The 15,878-nt window shown below is 43.8% G+C and overlaps 1 protein-coding gene across 1 annotated transcript in view; it reads left to right on the top strand.

Moving 5' to 3' along the window:
* Positions 1–15,878, top strand: part of LOC120928271 (transmembrane protease serine 11B-like protein) — an 89,622-nt gene that overhangs the window by 38,797 nt on the left and 34,947 nt on the right. The window contains exons 2-4 of the mRNA XM_040339370.1: positions 5,248–5,369; positions 8,307–8,427; positions 12,172–12,443. Of these exons, the coding sequence (XP_040195304.1) occupies positions 5,310–5,369; positions 8,307–8,427; positions 12,172–12,443 (453 nt within the window). The 5' untranslated portion in view covers positions 5,248–5,309. The remainder of the gene's footprint in view (positions 1–5,247; positions 5,370–8,306; positions 8,428–12,171; positions 12,444–15,878) is intronic.

Here is a 15,878-nt window from a genome sequence, read left to right as displayed (position 1 = left end):
TTGCCACTTGAGGAGCTGAGACTGAATTCGCTTCTTCCACTCAGGCGAGACAGGGGCATCTTTAGGATAGAATCGTTCAGCTGGGATCTCTCTGTCTACTCCATCTATCAATTCAGTGGGTGAGAGGGGTGTGGCAGTGGCCACTTGTCCAATCGGCATCCGTGCCTTCAAGGTCACTGGGGAGTCTGACACATTGCATACACTTACAGAGACTCTCCCACGGGCCCGCTGTAGAGCTCTGGTGGATATTATCTCAGGCACCAATTCCACTCCAGATCTCTTCATATTTCTGGGATCAGTTTCCAGGACCACATAGGGGCCTGGTTGTGACCAATTCAACTTGACTGAGGCCCGGAAACTAGTCATTTCTCCTGGCTGTAAGACCTTCTCTGCTCTTTCTAATCTCCAAAGCCGTCCCACTTCTGCAGGGGCCCTCTGTTCTTGAATAATCCGCTGGTAGATTGGCCGCAACATCGGGTGCATCTCCTCTGAAGTAGAACTCTCTTCCGTCACTAATGGAGTTATAAGGCGTCTCACCAAGTCAGTATTTGTTCCCACAATCATAGAACTTCGATTAGCTCCTGGTGGGCGGGGACATACAATGGCTAAGGCGTCACAGACCCCTGGTTGTCCAACAGTTGCCGAACTGAACTCCAGCTTCACTTGTAGACACCCATCATATGGAAGCTTCTGAGTCCCAATACCCCAGATTTCGAGATCCTCTAACTCCATCAGGGGTAGATGCTTCAAATGCTTCTGGTAGAAGTCCCGGTAAATCAGTGTTACTTGAGCACCTGAATCGAGGAGAGCCTTTGTGTAAACCCCTTCTACTTGAACTGGGATAATGGGTGAAGGGCCTATCAACTGGTCAGGGAACTTCTTCGGAGTAGTAGAAGGCATAGACCCAGTCGGCTGCACTCTAGCCCTCTTCCTCGCTTGTGGTGGTTGTTTTCTTCCCCCTTTCGGGTGTTTAGGTTGTGGGTGTGCCTTGCCTCCCTCTGACACAGGACCAGACGCCAGGGGAGGGGATCTTTTTGTCGTAGCAGGTGAGGCTCTGGGTAAAGACTTGGGCCTCTTATTGGTATCCTGGGAATCAGAGCAGTCTTCAGTAGTTGGGCACCCAGTTTGCTCCCTCACTGGGGCCCTCTGTAGTTTCCCGCCGGTCGATAACTTCCTCTTGAATTCGATGGGCTCGGACAGATATTTCGGTAATGACCCACTCCTCCGCAATTATAGCAGATGTTTGACGGTTTCTTGATAGGCACCACCTGAGTAGTAGATTCAGGAACTGGTTCTGAAGTGACTTTTTCAAGGGGCGACTTGACACCTGCAGACAATAGGGTTAGCATTTGCATCAGCTGGGAAACTTGAGCCTTTAATTGCTCCACTTCTGAATTCCCATTCGACACATTGAGCGTTCGAACCTCAGCAGGAAATGAAAATCCTGAGCCCTTCTTTTTCTCCTCTAGGATAGCCTCTTCCTCCCTTACCATCTTAATGAGATCAGAGTATTGCAAAGAGGTACCCCCTTGTAAGGTCTTCAACTGGATCCAGATGGGATCGGAACTCAGAGCGCCTCTCAGGATCTGTTTCATTCTAACTTGATCCATATCCCTGGCTTCTATTCCTTTCTTTAGTACAATCTGGTATAGCATTTTGTTTAGTCGTCGAATATACTCGGAAAGCTGCTCATTTTCCCGTTGAAACATGTGTTCAAATAGGAAGATTAGATCTGTAGCTTTCTCTGTGCGCCCAAACTCATCTTGTAGCATGCGAAGATAGTCATATGCTGTACAAGACTCCTGACTGAATTTCAAATTTCGGATGGCTTCTGCTGCAACGCCTTTCAGACTTTCAGTAATGCGTTGTTTCTTTTGAGCCTCTGGAACATCCCATTCTTCCAGTGCTTGCATAGCCTGTTCCATCCAGGTTTCATACTCTTCTTCTCCAGGAGGTACAGGCTGCACTCCAGAAAAAATTCTCAACTTCCTGTAGCCATAGTTCACAGATGGCGAGGACATTTTTCTAACGCTCTCTACCAGTTTTCCTATGTCCATGAAGAAGGAAGCTGGGGGGTAGTTAGTGGTTGGTACAGAAGTGGTAGTTACTTCCACTGTGTCTGACATGGCCTGGCTTGGTCCCTCCAGACAACTTGCTGAGGTGAGTAGAGGGAATAACCGTGCTTTAACTTCTCCGGCTAGCTGGATGCTATCACCCTGGAAGCAGGTTGGGACTCCTTTCTTCCATTCTAGTAGGGCATAGGTATGGGAGACTTTTTGATCTATTTTCGTGTCTATTACAAACACTTTCTGGTCAGGTGCTAGTGTAGTTACTGCTTGACGGATCTGTTCCTCTGTCCATTTGTCAGCAGGAATGTCCATTACTATACTCAGCCCTAATTGGCCATTTTGTTCTTTGCACCACTCTGCTGCGGTGTTTGGATCCATTGCTGGCTCGTTTGTGCGGTTATCACTTTGCGAGAGGTATCAGAAGAAATCCCGGACGAGCACCCCACGTGTAGCGCTCACCCCCGAAGGAGCCGCTGAATTATCGGGTCTTCTGTCTCACCTCTGTGACACACCACAAACAATGAATCCACAGCACACCAGCACACCTTGTGAAGTTTTATAACAGATTTAATGACTGTGGGATAGAGCAAAAGCCCTTAATGTCTCCCCACTCTAATATAATACAACTAATAACAGAATGAGATAATACGTTTAGATTGAATGCGATGAACAGTAATATATCTATATACTTAGCAGTATCGACCCCACCCTAAACTACTGGCCAGTAGTACTGTCCTAGGCTAGCCAACGTTGGGGCCCTGGATGTATGACAGATGTAGGAAATACACTTGTTGCAATGGCCAAAGGCCGCTCACCACTTCCAATGTCTCTTTGGGGAAGGAGGATGGTTGTCTGCGGAAGCGAGTGTCCCTCTTTCCTCAGACCGACGTCTGTGAAATGGATGCAGTCTTTTAAAGCCTCCGGCAGGACATCTCAGATCGTCTAGGGGCCGTCTGGGGAATCTGGCAATAACCTCCGTCAGCTGTACTCACTCAGTTGGACAGGCTGGATTACTCCGGTGGCTGGATCGGCCCTGCGACCAGGCCTCAGTTCGATCGCTCAAAACACAGTCTCTCTCTGTTTCAGTAGACGAACATCAGTCTCTCCAAGAACTATTGCATAGAGCCTGTGTCTCAGTGGCAAACACACAGCTCTGACACAAGCTGTCTTAAATCACTCTGTGATGCAGATCTGTGTTCCCTGGTCACTGTTCCAGACTCCCTCTCCTCACTACTTCCTCCTGACTCCCCTCTCTCCTGGAACTTCCTGTCTCAAAGCCTCCTGGGAAATGCAGTTATCCAGCCCCTTGCTGTAGAAATGTATCTCTATGTCTGTTCTGTACTGCAGCCTCCAAATATGTGCTCTCTGGCTCCACCTGCTGCAATATATATATATATATATCTACATCCTCTTAAATGGCTGAAAATCACAACAGGGCTACAGGAGGCATAGAGATGACTGGTGACCAGATGGTCACCAGTCATCTCTATGACCGTCGGAGGCCCGGGCGCGATGTGATGACGTCACGCCCGGGTACCCGTAAGTAAACAAACCACAATTGTGGCTAGTAAGACTGAGATCAGGAGAACTGGGAGGAGAGGCCAGATGTAGAACAGTATGGGAGACATTGAGAGCTTTCAAAACTTAAGAAAAATTGATGATAGAAATAGACAGGTGAAGATACAAATAAATAAGTTGAATGCTAATGGAGACCGACAGATACGCATGGGGGAAGGGGGGAGGGTAGGTGGGAAGGGGGGTTAGGGGTAGGGGAAATAGAATGAAGAGGGAGATTAATATTTAGTACTTCCGCCCTGAGGAAAGGGGTTTGCTCTATCAATGTTGGCTATTAAATAATAAACAATTTTCTATGTAAGAATAAATATTAAAAAAAAGAGAGAGAAGAAAAAAATAAAAGAAGGAAAAAAAAAAAAAATAAGCTAAGATAGTAAGACTGAGATCTGTGAATTTTTTTTCACAATCTCATTCTTTCCAGCCTAGAGGAGAGATGTGGGGTCTTATTGACCCCACATGTCTCATTAAAGAGGACCTGTCACACACTATTTCTATTACCAGGGATGTTTACATTCCTTGTAATAGGAATAAAAGCGATCAAAAAAAAATAAATGTAAAAAAAAGTGTAAAAAACAAATAAGTAAAATAAAAAAATAAAAAATAAATAAAAATTAAAACGCCCCTGTCCCCGGTAGCTCGCGCTCAGAAGCGAAGGCACACGTAAGTCCTGCCCGCGTATGTAAACGTCGTTGAAACCACACATGTGAGGTGTCGCCGCGTGCGTTAGAGCGTGTGCAACAATTCTAGCACTAGACCTCCTCTGTAACTCTAAACTGGTAACCTGTAAAAATTTTAAAGCGTCGCCTATGGAGATTTTTAAGTAACGAAGTTTGGCGCCATTCCATGAGTGTGCGCAATTTTAAAGCGTGACATGTTAGGTATCTATTTACTCGGCGTAACATCATCTTTCATATTTTACAAAAAAATTGGGCTAACTTTACTGTTTTGTTATTTAATTCATGAAACCATATTTTTTTACAAAAAAAAGGCGTTTGAAAAATTATTGCGCAAATACCGTGCAAGATAAAAAGTTGCAATGACCGCCATTTTATTTCCTAGGGTGTCTGCTAAAAAAACATATATAATGTTCGGGGGTTCTGAGTAATTTTCTAGCAAAAGAATGATGATTTGTACATGCAGGAGAGAAGTGCCAGAATAGGCCGGCATGGAGGTGTGTATTAAAGCCCTGTATTGAAGTGATTAATGTTTAACATTGGTTCTGAGCATGCGTGTTTGTACTTTGGATTTTAGTTGGTGGATAATACGATGTAACAAATTTATTGTCAGACAGTTGGTGAACATGAACAGCCAACATTTGTCATTAATTCATCCAACAATTGTCTGATGGAGCATACACAAAGTCAGATTATCCGACACAACACGTCCCATGACCATAAAATTGGATTGTGTGTACGGCCTTTACAGTATTTAGTGCAAAGTACAATGATATTATATAGTGCAGAAACTTGTGGCAGTAAGCATTGAATCCCAAATGGCAGCTATTGGTTACCATTTTCTTGTGTTACAATGAAAAAACAAATACATTCATTTGGTACCGTATTAAAAGAGTACTTTCCCTTTGTCTCATTGTATATTTTTCTAGAATAAGAAACAAAACTTTATGTTCAGCTAAAAACCCAGTTGGGTTTGCCAACTTGTTGACTAATGGCTTTAATGGCTCAAGCTGGTGAAAAGGATGGAGACCAGCAGTTACTACACAAAAAGGTAATTACAATATTGTAAAAATTCACAACTTCACAAATGCCAAAGAGCTTAAAGGGGTTGTAAAGACAAAAATATTTTCCTCTTAAATTAAAGTCTGACAGTAGCTGATAAAGTAAAAAGTAATGTTTTGCATTATAACTAGTTTGATACCTGTTGAAATCGAGCTGTTTTATTCACCTCCAGCACTCCTGAATCGTTATTCTCACTGACTTCCTGGTTTGCGGTGCGCATTCATTCTTGCTACATCACGGCCAAATGGGAACTACAGTTCCCATTAGGCTTAGCCTCCATGCCTGTGAGGGATAAGAGAGCATCTTCACGCAGGGCTGTAGTCATAGGGAGGGGGTGAGCACATTCTGCTTTCCACCATGCAAAACGGCTCAGATGCTGGTGGAAAGCAAGAAGAGGAGTGACAGGAAATGGCATTTTCAAACCTGGATTACTGTATTTTGGAGGTCAAAAGGAAAAACAAGGTAAGTGATATTTAAATGCTCTAGCTTACAGCAATCAATTGATCTAATAAAAAACAAACCTTTAGTGTTCCTTTAATTTTGGTCTAGTCTGACCACAGCACTTTTTACTAATCCTTTTCTGAGTCATTTAGATCAGTGGTCATCAACCCTGTCCTGCAGGGCCCACTAACAGGCCAGGTTTGCAAGATAACTGAAATACATCACAGCTGATATCATTTGCTCCTCAGAGATTGCAGTATTCTAGACTGCATCTCCCCAAGGTAATACATAAAACCTGGCCTGTTAGTGGGCCCTGCAGGACAGGGTTGATGACCACTGATTTAGATGTTCATCTGCAAACTTCAGTACATGTGCCTTATTGGGGAGGGGGACTTTGCAGGCACTGCAGGATTTCAATCTATGACTACGTATTGTGGTGTTTAGTTACTAAAGGCAAATCAACTTTGCACTACAAGTGCACTTGCTGTAGATCTGAGGGGGGCATGCAAGGAAAATAAAAAACAGTATTTTTGCTTGCACATGATTGAATGATATTGGATGAATCAGCAGAGCTTTACCTCATTTTGATCTTCCCCTCACATCTACAGTGACTGCACTTCCAAGTGCACTTCCAAGTGTACTTCCAAGTGTACTTGGAGTGCACTTGCAGTGTAAAGTGGATTTGCCTTTAGTAAATAAACCCCTGTTTTACCAATGGTCCTAATTGCCTTGATATCAGGGCTGTCTTTAACGCAAGACAAAAGGGGCACCTGCCCTGGGCCCAATCTTTCTTGGGGGGCCCAAAGCAGCTGTCGCTTGGGCCAACGCTACCCAGCGAATTGGGCCCCCGATTACGGCTTTTCAGAGCACACAGAGGACACAGGAGGCTGTATTCCCGAGCTAGCCAGCAGAGAGGGGGCAGGGCTGGGAGCTCCATTGACGCTCTAGCCCCGCCCCATGCAGCCTGTATGCTTGCAACAGAGTGGCTGTAGTGAGAGCAGTGATCAGAGTGGGAGCGTCAGTGGAGCCCCCTTCTATATTGGCTGGAGAATGCAGAGGTATGGGGGCGGGAGCTCCACTGACGCTCTAACCCCACCCCATGCAGCCTGTATGCTAAGGGGGGAAGCAGTTGTAGAGAAAGCAGAGAGTGGAACCCCCACCTTCAGTCTCTGGTCATCTCCTGGAGTATATTTGCAGTCTCTAATGTTCTCCTGTAATATGTTTGTAGTCTCTGGCCCTCTCCTGTCGTATGTGTATTAATGTGCCGCTTTACTTGCTCTACTACTTAGAGAGTGGTAATAATGTGCATTAACCTGTAGCAACCAATCAGTGAACAGTACTGATCTGCTGTAATCTCTAGCAACCAATCAGTGAGTGGTAATGATGTGCTGTAAACCCTAGCAACCAACCAGTGAGCGCTAATAATGTGCAGTAACCTCTAGCAACCAATTGGCAAGCAGAAATTAGGTGTTGTAACTTCTAGCAACCAGCCAGTGAGCTTTAAGAATAGGCTATAGCCTCTGGCAACCGATTACAATTGTTGCATGATATGCTGCAGTAAACCGATTTTGAGTCTACCTGCTATTTTTTGTATGTCTCAGAATAGAGGGGGGGCAAGGAAATGTTTGCCCAGGGTCCAATCAATATTAAAGACAGCCCTGCTTGAGCTCATTCACAAGCTTTTCCCGTGTAGTTCTGGGCTGTTTCCTATTTTTTTCCCATGATTCTCCTTACTCTGTGAGGCAAAATCTTGCATGGGGCTCCAGACCGAGGGCGATTAATGGTTATTTTGTATTTCCATTAGCAAAAAAAACGCTCCAACAGTTGTCTCCTTCTCACCAAGCTTCTTGCTGTTGGTTATTCTGTCTTCATCATTTAAAATACACCTACGATAAAAATGATAGACCCTACATTTCTTTGTAAGTGGGTAACTTACAAAATATTTTATTTAAGCCTATGTTTGTGCACGTTATTTGTTCACTGTGTGATTAGTAGGGTGCCGGTCCTCCAGCCAGCCCTGAACGTCTTGGGAGTAGGTGGACATGGCCTTCTGGCTTAGTTAACCTGATCTCATGGGGTCTCCCTTCGGGGGAGCCCCACCTAGTACTAAGAGGGTTCTGTTTCGGCAGTCCCTCCGAGGAAGTTGGTCCGTGTCGGCTTCGGTTGCTCGGACCACAGTACCTCAGTCCCCGTCTGGAGCCTAACCGTCCCTTCTTCACAGGAGGACCACTTGACGTTGCACCCGTCTGCACGTTTTTGTGAACACTCTTTATGTGTGTGCACATTTTTTCTGCACCGTGTGGAGTTTTTTGGGTGTGTTTACACGCCATAGGCTTTTCAAAAAAAAAAATTACAAAATGTGTGAGAATTAAATAATTATTTTCCCCACTGTAGTTTAAATATAAATAGTGTCTGAATCTAGTTCATATGATATGTTTACAATATTTCCCTACAACATTACATTTTCACTATTTAAATTTTTCAGCCTAAAGAGACATGCCATGGGTGCTGCAAGAGTTTTTGCGCCTGCTGTATCCGATGGATGAGTGGATTCATTATTCTTCTGGTGATAGCTGGAATCGTCTTATGTTTCAGGGTCTTTTTTGGTAAGGGAATGGTAACTTAAAGGATAAGTTCACTTTTACAAAAAAAACAGTACATGCAGGTAAAATAAATATGCATTTTTTTTTTTTTTGTTAGGGACCTGTAAAGCATTGCACCTATGATCAGCAAATTGTGGGTGTAATGCCACAATCCTGCAGACCATCTGTGTAGCTGTCTGCCTTTACCTCCAATATAGGGAGGCAGTTACACTCTGACAGTGAGCTCAATGAACTATCTAGAACGAACAATCAACAGTGACCTGGTAGTTCATTGAGAACTACAAGCCAACAGCAAAGGCTGTCAGGACTTGTGGTGTTCCCATTCACAGAACACTGAACGACGTGGCCAGGCAGTCGGAGCCCCGCAGGATGGTATTTTTTTTAGATTGTGACAGCGAGCAGGGACAGAAGATCCCCCTCTAGCTGTCAAAACAGAGACTCCTTTATTAGACACAGTAAACAGATATGTTGTACACAGAGCTTTTTTTCACAGAGAATAGGTGCAGGAACTCCTCCCTTCTTGACTCCACCCCCCGACCCACCTTTGTAAATTACACAAATGTGAAATTGTAATATATCCCAGGTTCCTAAAGCATAAGGTCCATTATTTACATGTCTTACTTTCATTGCAAATCCAAAAATAAGGTTTTTCTTTCTATTTATTTTAGAATACTGTATAATGCAATGCCAACATCTTTTTTCCCATGTGTTGACTGTGCATTCAGAACAGGTTTACAGTATAGCACAGACTAAAACCCCTCTGAATTTATGGCTGTAATGCACTAAGGCTGCTTCTTTTCTACTTTTTATAACTGCCAATGCACATGGTGTTTAAAAAAAATATATATATATATATATATATATAATGTTTGGGAGTTGTAAAGGAAAACGTTTTTTCACCTTAATGCATTCTATGCATTAAGGTGAAAAAACTTCAGAGTATACCGCCCCCCCCCCCCCTGGCCCCCGTTATACTTACCTGACCCCTCGAAAGTCCTGCACTCGGTCCCGAGATCCTCTTCGCCGCTCAGCCTGGCCGCTGATTGGCTAGAGCAGATGGATTGAGAGAAGCGCAGCCATTGGCTGGCGCTGCTGTCAATCACATCCAGTGACGCGGCATGCCGAGGGGCGGGGACGAGTAATACAGTGACCGGCTATGGCCGCTCGCTGCATCACGGGAGCACGCCCGCACGGACTACACACAATGCGAGCTCTCTCGCATGAACGTATGTAGTTCATGCGGGGAGGACCAGAGACAGGCGCCGAGGGACCCCATAAGGTGCGGGGACCCCAGAAGACGTGGATGGGGCCACTCTGTGCAAAATTAACTGCACAGTGGAGGTAAGTTTAACATGTTTGTTATTTTAACTGCTTGCCGACCAGCCGCCGCAGTTATACGGCAGCAGTTCGGCTCTGCTGGGCGAGATCCCATAGCTATACGTCATCTCGCCGTTCAGCCAATAGGGCCTCGCCCCTGACGCCGACGCGTGTGCCCGGTCGGGCGCAATCACAGCCGGGCACCCGCTCTCGGTCCTGTCAGGGAGAGAAATGCCTGAATGTCTGTTCATACAATGTATAAACAGCGATCAGTCATTTCCCCTAGTCAGTCCCACCCCCCTTCAGTTAGAACACGCCCCTTCCTCGCCCCTAGTGTTAACCCCTTCCCTGCCAGTGGCATTTTTATAGTAATCAATGCATTTTTATAGCACTGATCGCTATAAAAATGCCAATGGTCCCAAAAATGTGTCAAAAGTGTCCAAAGTGTCCGCCATAATGTCGCTATAACTTTTGCGCAAACCAATCAATAAACGCTTATTGTTTTTGTTTTTTACGAAAAATATGTAGAAGAATACGTATCGGCCTAAACTGAGGGAAATTATTTTTTTTTATATATATATATTTTTGGGGGATATTTATTATAGCAAAATGTAAAAAAATATAAATTTTTTCAAAATTGACGTTCTATTTTTGTTTATAGCGCAAAAACTAAAAACCGCAGAGGTGATCAAATACCACCAAAAGAAAGCTCTATTTGTGGGAAAAAAAGGACGCCAATTTTGTTTGGGAGCCACGTTGTCAGTTAAAGCGACGCAGTGCCGAATCGCAAAAAGTGACCCGGTCATTTACCAGCAATATGGTCCGGGGCTTAAGTGGTTAAACAAAAATGTGTTTGTCCTTTAGTGACCCTTTAACTTGTAAACACCAAATCTCAGAAAGAGGCTCTGTCCTTAAGTGGTAAAAACCCGAAATGTACCGCATACGTGATGGGGAAAAAAAGGCATGAACTGAAGCCGCATAGATGTAAACCGAGCCTAAGGGGCTTCAGGGTGGCTTTAGTATTAGAGAGGCAAATGAGGGTATCATGATAAAAAAACACATACAGGTAACAACAACAAAAAAAAAAGTTATTTACTTGGTGGTTCAATAATATATATTTTTTTGTTATTCTTTCTAACATGTGAGTATCCCAATTTTTTCTAACTGTCAAAAGTATTTATTTAGCTGTTTGCTCTGGCTGGCAATTCATGTTGTTGTTGACAATAAATACCCCCTAGATTACACAGATATGATCTCTAAGGCTGCATTCAATATAGCGTTTTAGGAATGTGTGCAAAAACACATCACGCAAATGCAAATTTTCTGCAGGTTGTTGGACTACACTCATAGGGCAGCGGCAGCCCCTTCTTTTCAATGGGCTGTCCTGCGGGTGCCAAACGTGGCTCCTTTTAGAGCTGCATGCATTTTTTATCTGCGCATTTTGTTGCCTACGTTGTGTGTGTTTTTTGCATGAAAAATGTGTGTCTTTTTTGCCATGGTTGGGGTGCCATTAACAACTAAAGGCACTGTAAGTGTGACTTGCAGCTGCTGTGGAATGCTATAGTGTGAATGAGCTTTAAGCCCCATACACACTATTAGATTTTCTGCATTTTTTTGTCTTCAGATTTACCAAAACCATGTAGTGTACGGACCTGCCTGATTGCATACAAATTGAAACGCCTAGGCCCCTTCCACACGGGGACAGATCCGTCAGAGGCGCCCGCCAGCTCAGCGGGAGATCTCTCTGTTGATCTCTGCTGAGCCGGTGGATGACAGGTCCCTCTCTGCTCACTGAGCGGGAAGGGGCTTGTCGAGCGCCACTTTTTGTCTATAGAGAGATTGGACGAAAATGGACAGCATGTCCATTTTCATCAGATCTCACCTGATCTGATCCGCCAGGACGAATGGCGACGTATCGCCACCCGTCTGATTTTAGCGGATCGGATTGGATCGGATGTCAGCAGACATGGTCACCGCTGACATCTGATGCGCCATAGACAAGCATGGAGCGCCCGTTCAGGTCTGCTGAATAAACTGACGGGTCCGCCTGTGTGAAAGGGGCCTTAAAGTTTGACCTCATATTATATGGTTTTGATAAATCTAAAGACAAAAATCTGTAGAAAATGTAATAGTGTGTATGGGGCCTTAGCCATAGACAAGAACAAATATGCATCTCTAACCTTTTTTTTTTCCAATAAGAGACACTGGTGCACTCCATAGCCTTCTTTAATCTGATATACCCCTGTCAGAAGGTCACACAATGTTGCCAAATTAATATTAGTCCATGTGACATTATATATATATATATATATATATCTGACCCCTTCTACAAAAAAAAAACCAGTGCACTTGCATTAGCTGTAGACACATATATGTGAAATATGTGCATGGATTATTTTCATTAGTAAATACTAATATTTATCATCGCAGAGTTTCCAGTAATCCAAAATGGCTTCAGGAATACCTTGAATTTTTCCAAGGAGGCAGTGGAAGCATTCATGGAGGTGACACCATATTTTGAAGAGCCATCTAACCAAACTGCTTCCAGTGAAACTTTCTCTTCAACCTCCAATGAAATCCCAGTTGAAAAATGCAAGATGTTTGTGGGTTCCTTTGAACTGTTAAATGAAACGTATTTATCGCAGTATGGGGACATATCAAGCCGCGAATTTCAGGCAACTGCTCAGCGTATAAAGACATTGGTAGGTTTGAACTTTTTACTAATGTGTAATTTGGTGGACTAACACGAACAGATATACCAATGGATATATATTTAAATTGCCAGTCGACACCAAAGTGATATTGTAGCTATAGGTGAGGACTGAGGCAGACCCAGGTTTCTTATGTGTTTTTGATTCTCCAACAGTGAGATTTCACTGCCATAATTAGTGACCCACTCTTATCCACCTGGGGGATTGGCTGTTCCTGCCCACGTTGCACTCTCCAGAATATAAAATAAATATACAATCCAACAGGGAGAGTGGGATCATTTAATGACCTTATCTCCAACTACAATCCAAATGTCTTTTGTTTGGTTATGTGTCATCCCAGGGACCTCTCTCTTCTTGTCATTGGTTGGCGGGCCTGAATAAAGCAGAGACTAACGCTCACATAGTGACATCAGTCCTGTTCACTGAAACATTATGAGCCTAGGCCAGGGTGATGAAGCATTCCCACAGGATGTGTTCATGACAGCCTAGGCTTACGTGGAGTTCTTTCCTTTTTTAAGCCATGAGCAATAAACAAAACATGAAATGTGCCAAAAAAGTGCACTAGGGTGTGTCAAATGGTCTAGAAGAGGATGTACCCAACCCTGACCTCCCAGTGCGCAAGATTACTGATGGAGGTAGGGCACACTCAGGTCCACCTAGCCAAAAGGCCTGGTGGACCCAACTGTGCATAATCAGCCGAAGCCAACCAATGAGTACTGGATGGAGGGCTCTCCCAAAGAGAGACTCCCCCCAAGGCAGCAGAGAAAATAACCTAATGGCCACATATCGTTGCCATAGACTTCAGAGTAGGCTCGAAGATCCATACACTACAACCCTTAAGTGAAAAGGTAACACGAAAAAAGTGCAGTGATAGGCCATGAGAAAAATAAATACAAAGTGCCAAAGTGCATTACTATGGCTTAAGGCCTGGTAAAAAAAAAAAGTTCCTCAGCCTCAGCCAAAAGGCCTAGCCCATGATGCATGGTACAGAAAAAAAAGCATAGTTGTCATGGCCTAGTGCTGTTTCACACAGTTGGGTCCCAAAGCCCTACTTACAGCAAGTCGGTTGAATGACACTATAGGAAGTGTTAGGGGTTAGCTCGGTAGCGGGGTGTGTGACCCCTTGGTTGGGTTCACCACACACTGAATTTATACAGAATGGCAGTCGAAGACGGTTGAAAACAAAGTTTCTGGTTTATTTTTCCATCTTGCTGGAAAACAATTGCAAGCATCCTAACAGCATAAACAAAATCAAACATAAAATAAATCCTAGCCACTCTGGGCATCTACCTTCCACACAGGAACCTATCTATGAAGTATAACACAGCCTACTGCTGGGTAGACAGTGCTGGTCATACAGCACAAAACAATAGTCTTTTGATTTAGTTTCACACAGAAAAAATCAATCCTCTCCTCACCTCCGCAGAAGACCTTCTGGCACTGCTCTCCTACTCACACAGCCTTAGGAGTGATGCAGCCAATTAGTGGTAACCCTCTGGACTTCTTATAGAGGCCTTAATTGCCTCACTCTGAACAGCTGGAGTCTTTCAACGCCCTTAGACCTTGTCTGGCTCTTCTCGCAGCCGACGCCTAATTAGTGTATTGTCTAAGCAAGGCAGAAATGTATGTCCCGTTTGTGACAACACCCACAGATTTACCTGACTTCCTGTTACAGAAGCTACAGATGGGTTGAGTTACTAAAACTGGAGAGTGCACAATCTGGTGAAGCTCTACATAGAACCCAATTAGCTTCCAGGATTTTTGTCAAAGCTTAATTGAACAAGCTGATGTTAAAAGCTGATTGGCTATCATGTACAGCTGCACCAGATTTTGCACTCTCCAGTTTTAGTAAATTAACCCCTTTGTGTCATCAGGCGCCATGTGGGGAGATGTTGAGTATTGCAGGGTAGAAGTTACCGTATTTATCGGCGTATACCGTGCACTTTTTTGCCCTGAAAATCAGGGCAAAATCGTGGGTGCGCGATATACGCCGATACCCGCTTCCCGCACCGTGTTTGAATGCCTGCGCCGACATATACCGAGCGCAGTACGCTCGGGTACATTTGGCCAGGCTCGGCTTCGCTCGTAGTCACGCTCTGTGACGTTTATGCGTGAGAAGCCGAGCCTGGCCAAATATACCCGAGTGTACTGCGCTCGGTATACGTCGGCGGAGGCTTCAAACTGAGCGCGGGAAGCGGGGATTCGACATGAAGACAGCGCAGGAGAAGCCTGGAGGACACCACCGAGGCTGCAGATGGACGCCAGACCGGACAAGGCCGTCGATGGATGCCGGGCAATACACCAAAACTGTAAGTAGTAAAATGTAATAAAATGTTTTTTTTACAGGATTTTAGGGTCAAAATTAGGGGCTATACCCCGATAAATACGGTAAGTATTGCAGGGGAGAAGTTGAATATTGCATGGGAGAAGTTGAGTATTGCAGTAGGAGCTTAATTTTTTTTATTTATTTTAGCACATGAGCATCACAAATTACAAAGGGAAGCCATGTCTATACAGATAGTATAATAAGCTACCATGTCTTGCAGCAACAGGGATACTGTGACAAGGTACAATGGCCTTTACTAGACTCGCAGCATGACCCCAAGTATTTATTTCTCTGAATTTGTTCCTGCCAGAGGGTTTTCTTTACACATGCAGCACTCACCTTTGTCATCAATTCAGAAAAAGACTGTATAGCTGGAGGTTTATCTAAAACTGCACCACATAGGATGGGATTTTTAAGGTGCAATTAGTATCCACAAACAAGAATAATATAAAAAATTTGTAAAAAGGTTAAAATCCATAAACATATAGACAAATTACATATTTGTACAGAATTTAAACTGTGTCTTGTTAGATTACATTTAATTCCAGCGCATTAATCTCTTCTACATGTTTCGCCAAAATGGCTTCTTCAGGAGGTATTTAAGTGCGTTTGAAATAACTAGATAAAAAAATAATAATCATAATTCATAAAACATATATGCAATAATCAGTCTCTATAACATATCAGGTTCACGTTACATACCAAGGCTCCCTCAGGTTACAACCAGATGGAATTATGGGCCAGAGATGGAGAGGAGGAACATCCCAAATGAAACAGGGGTCCTAACATGGGACCCCAATCCACCCCCCACACATACACACCCACCCATGCTTTGGGTCAATTGTGGAAGGGGCACAACAACACAGGTCAAGATTGAATCTCAAACATATTCAGTGTTGTAATTGGGTATATCTTATGGGCTAAGACTAGTATGGAATCGCCACTCTTGGAAAATATTCACTCAATTTTGTAATTGTGTAAAAAAAAAAAAAAGAATTAGACACGCCTCAAATCTATTTGTATTTAACATTCCAACCTTCTGGCTTTAAGAAACAGGTTAAAAAAAAAGAAGAAAGAAAACTTTAGTCAGTTGCAACTGT

This window comes from Rana temporaria, chromosome 2 (assembly GCF_905171775.1).
Source record: "Rana temporaria chromosome 2, aRanTem1.1, whole genome shotgun sequence".
Taxonomy (NCBI): Eukaryota; Metazoa; Chordata; class Amphibia; order Anura; family Ranidae; genus Rana; species Rana temporaria.
This window is presented reverse-complemented; position numbering and strand designations above follow the sequence as displayed.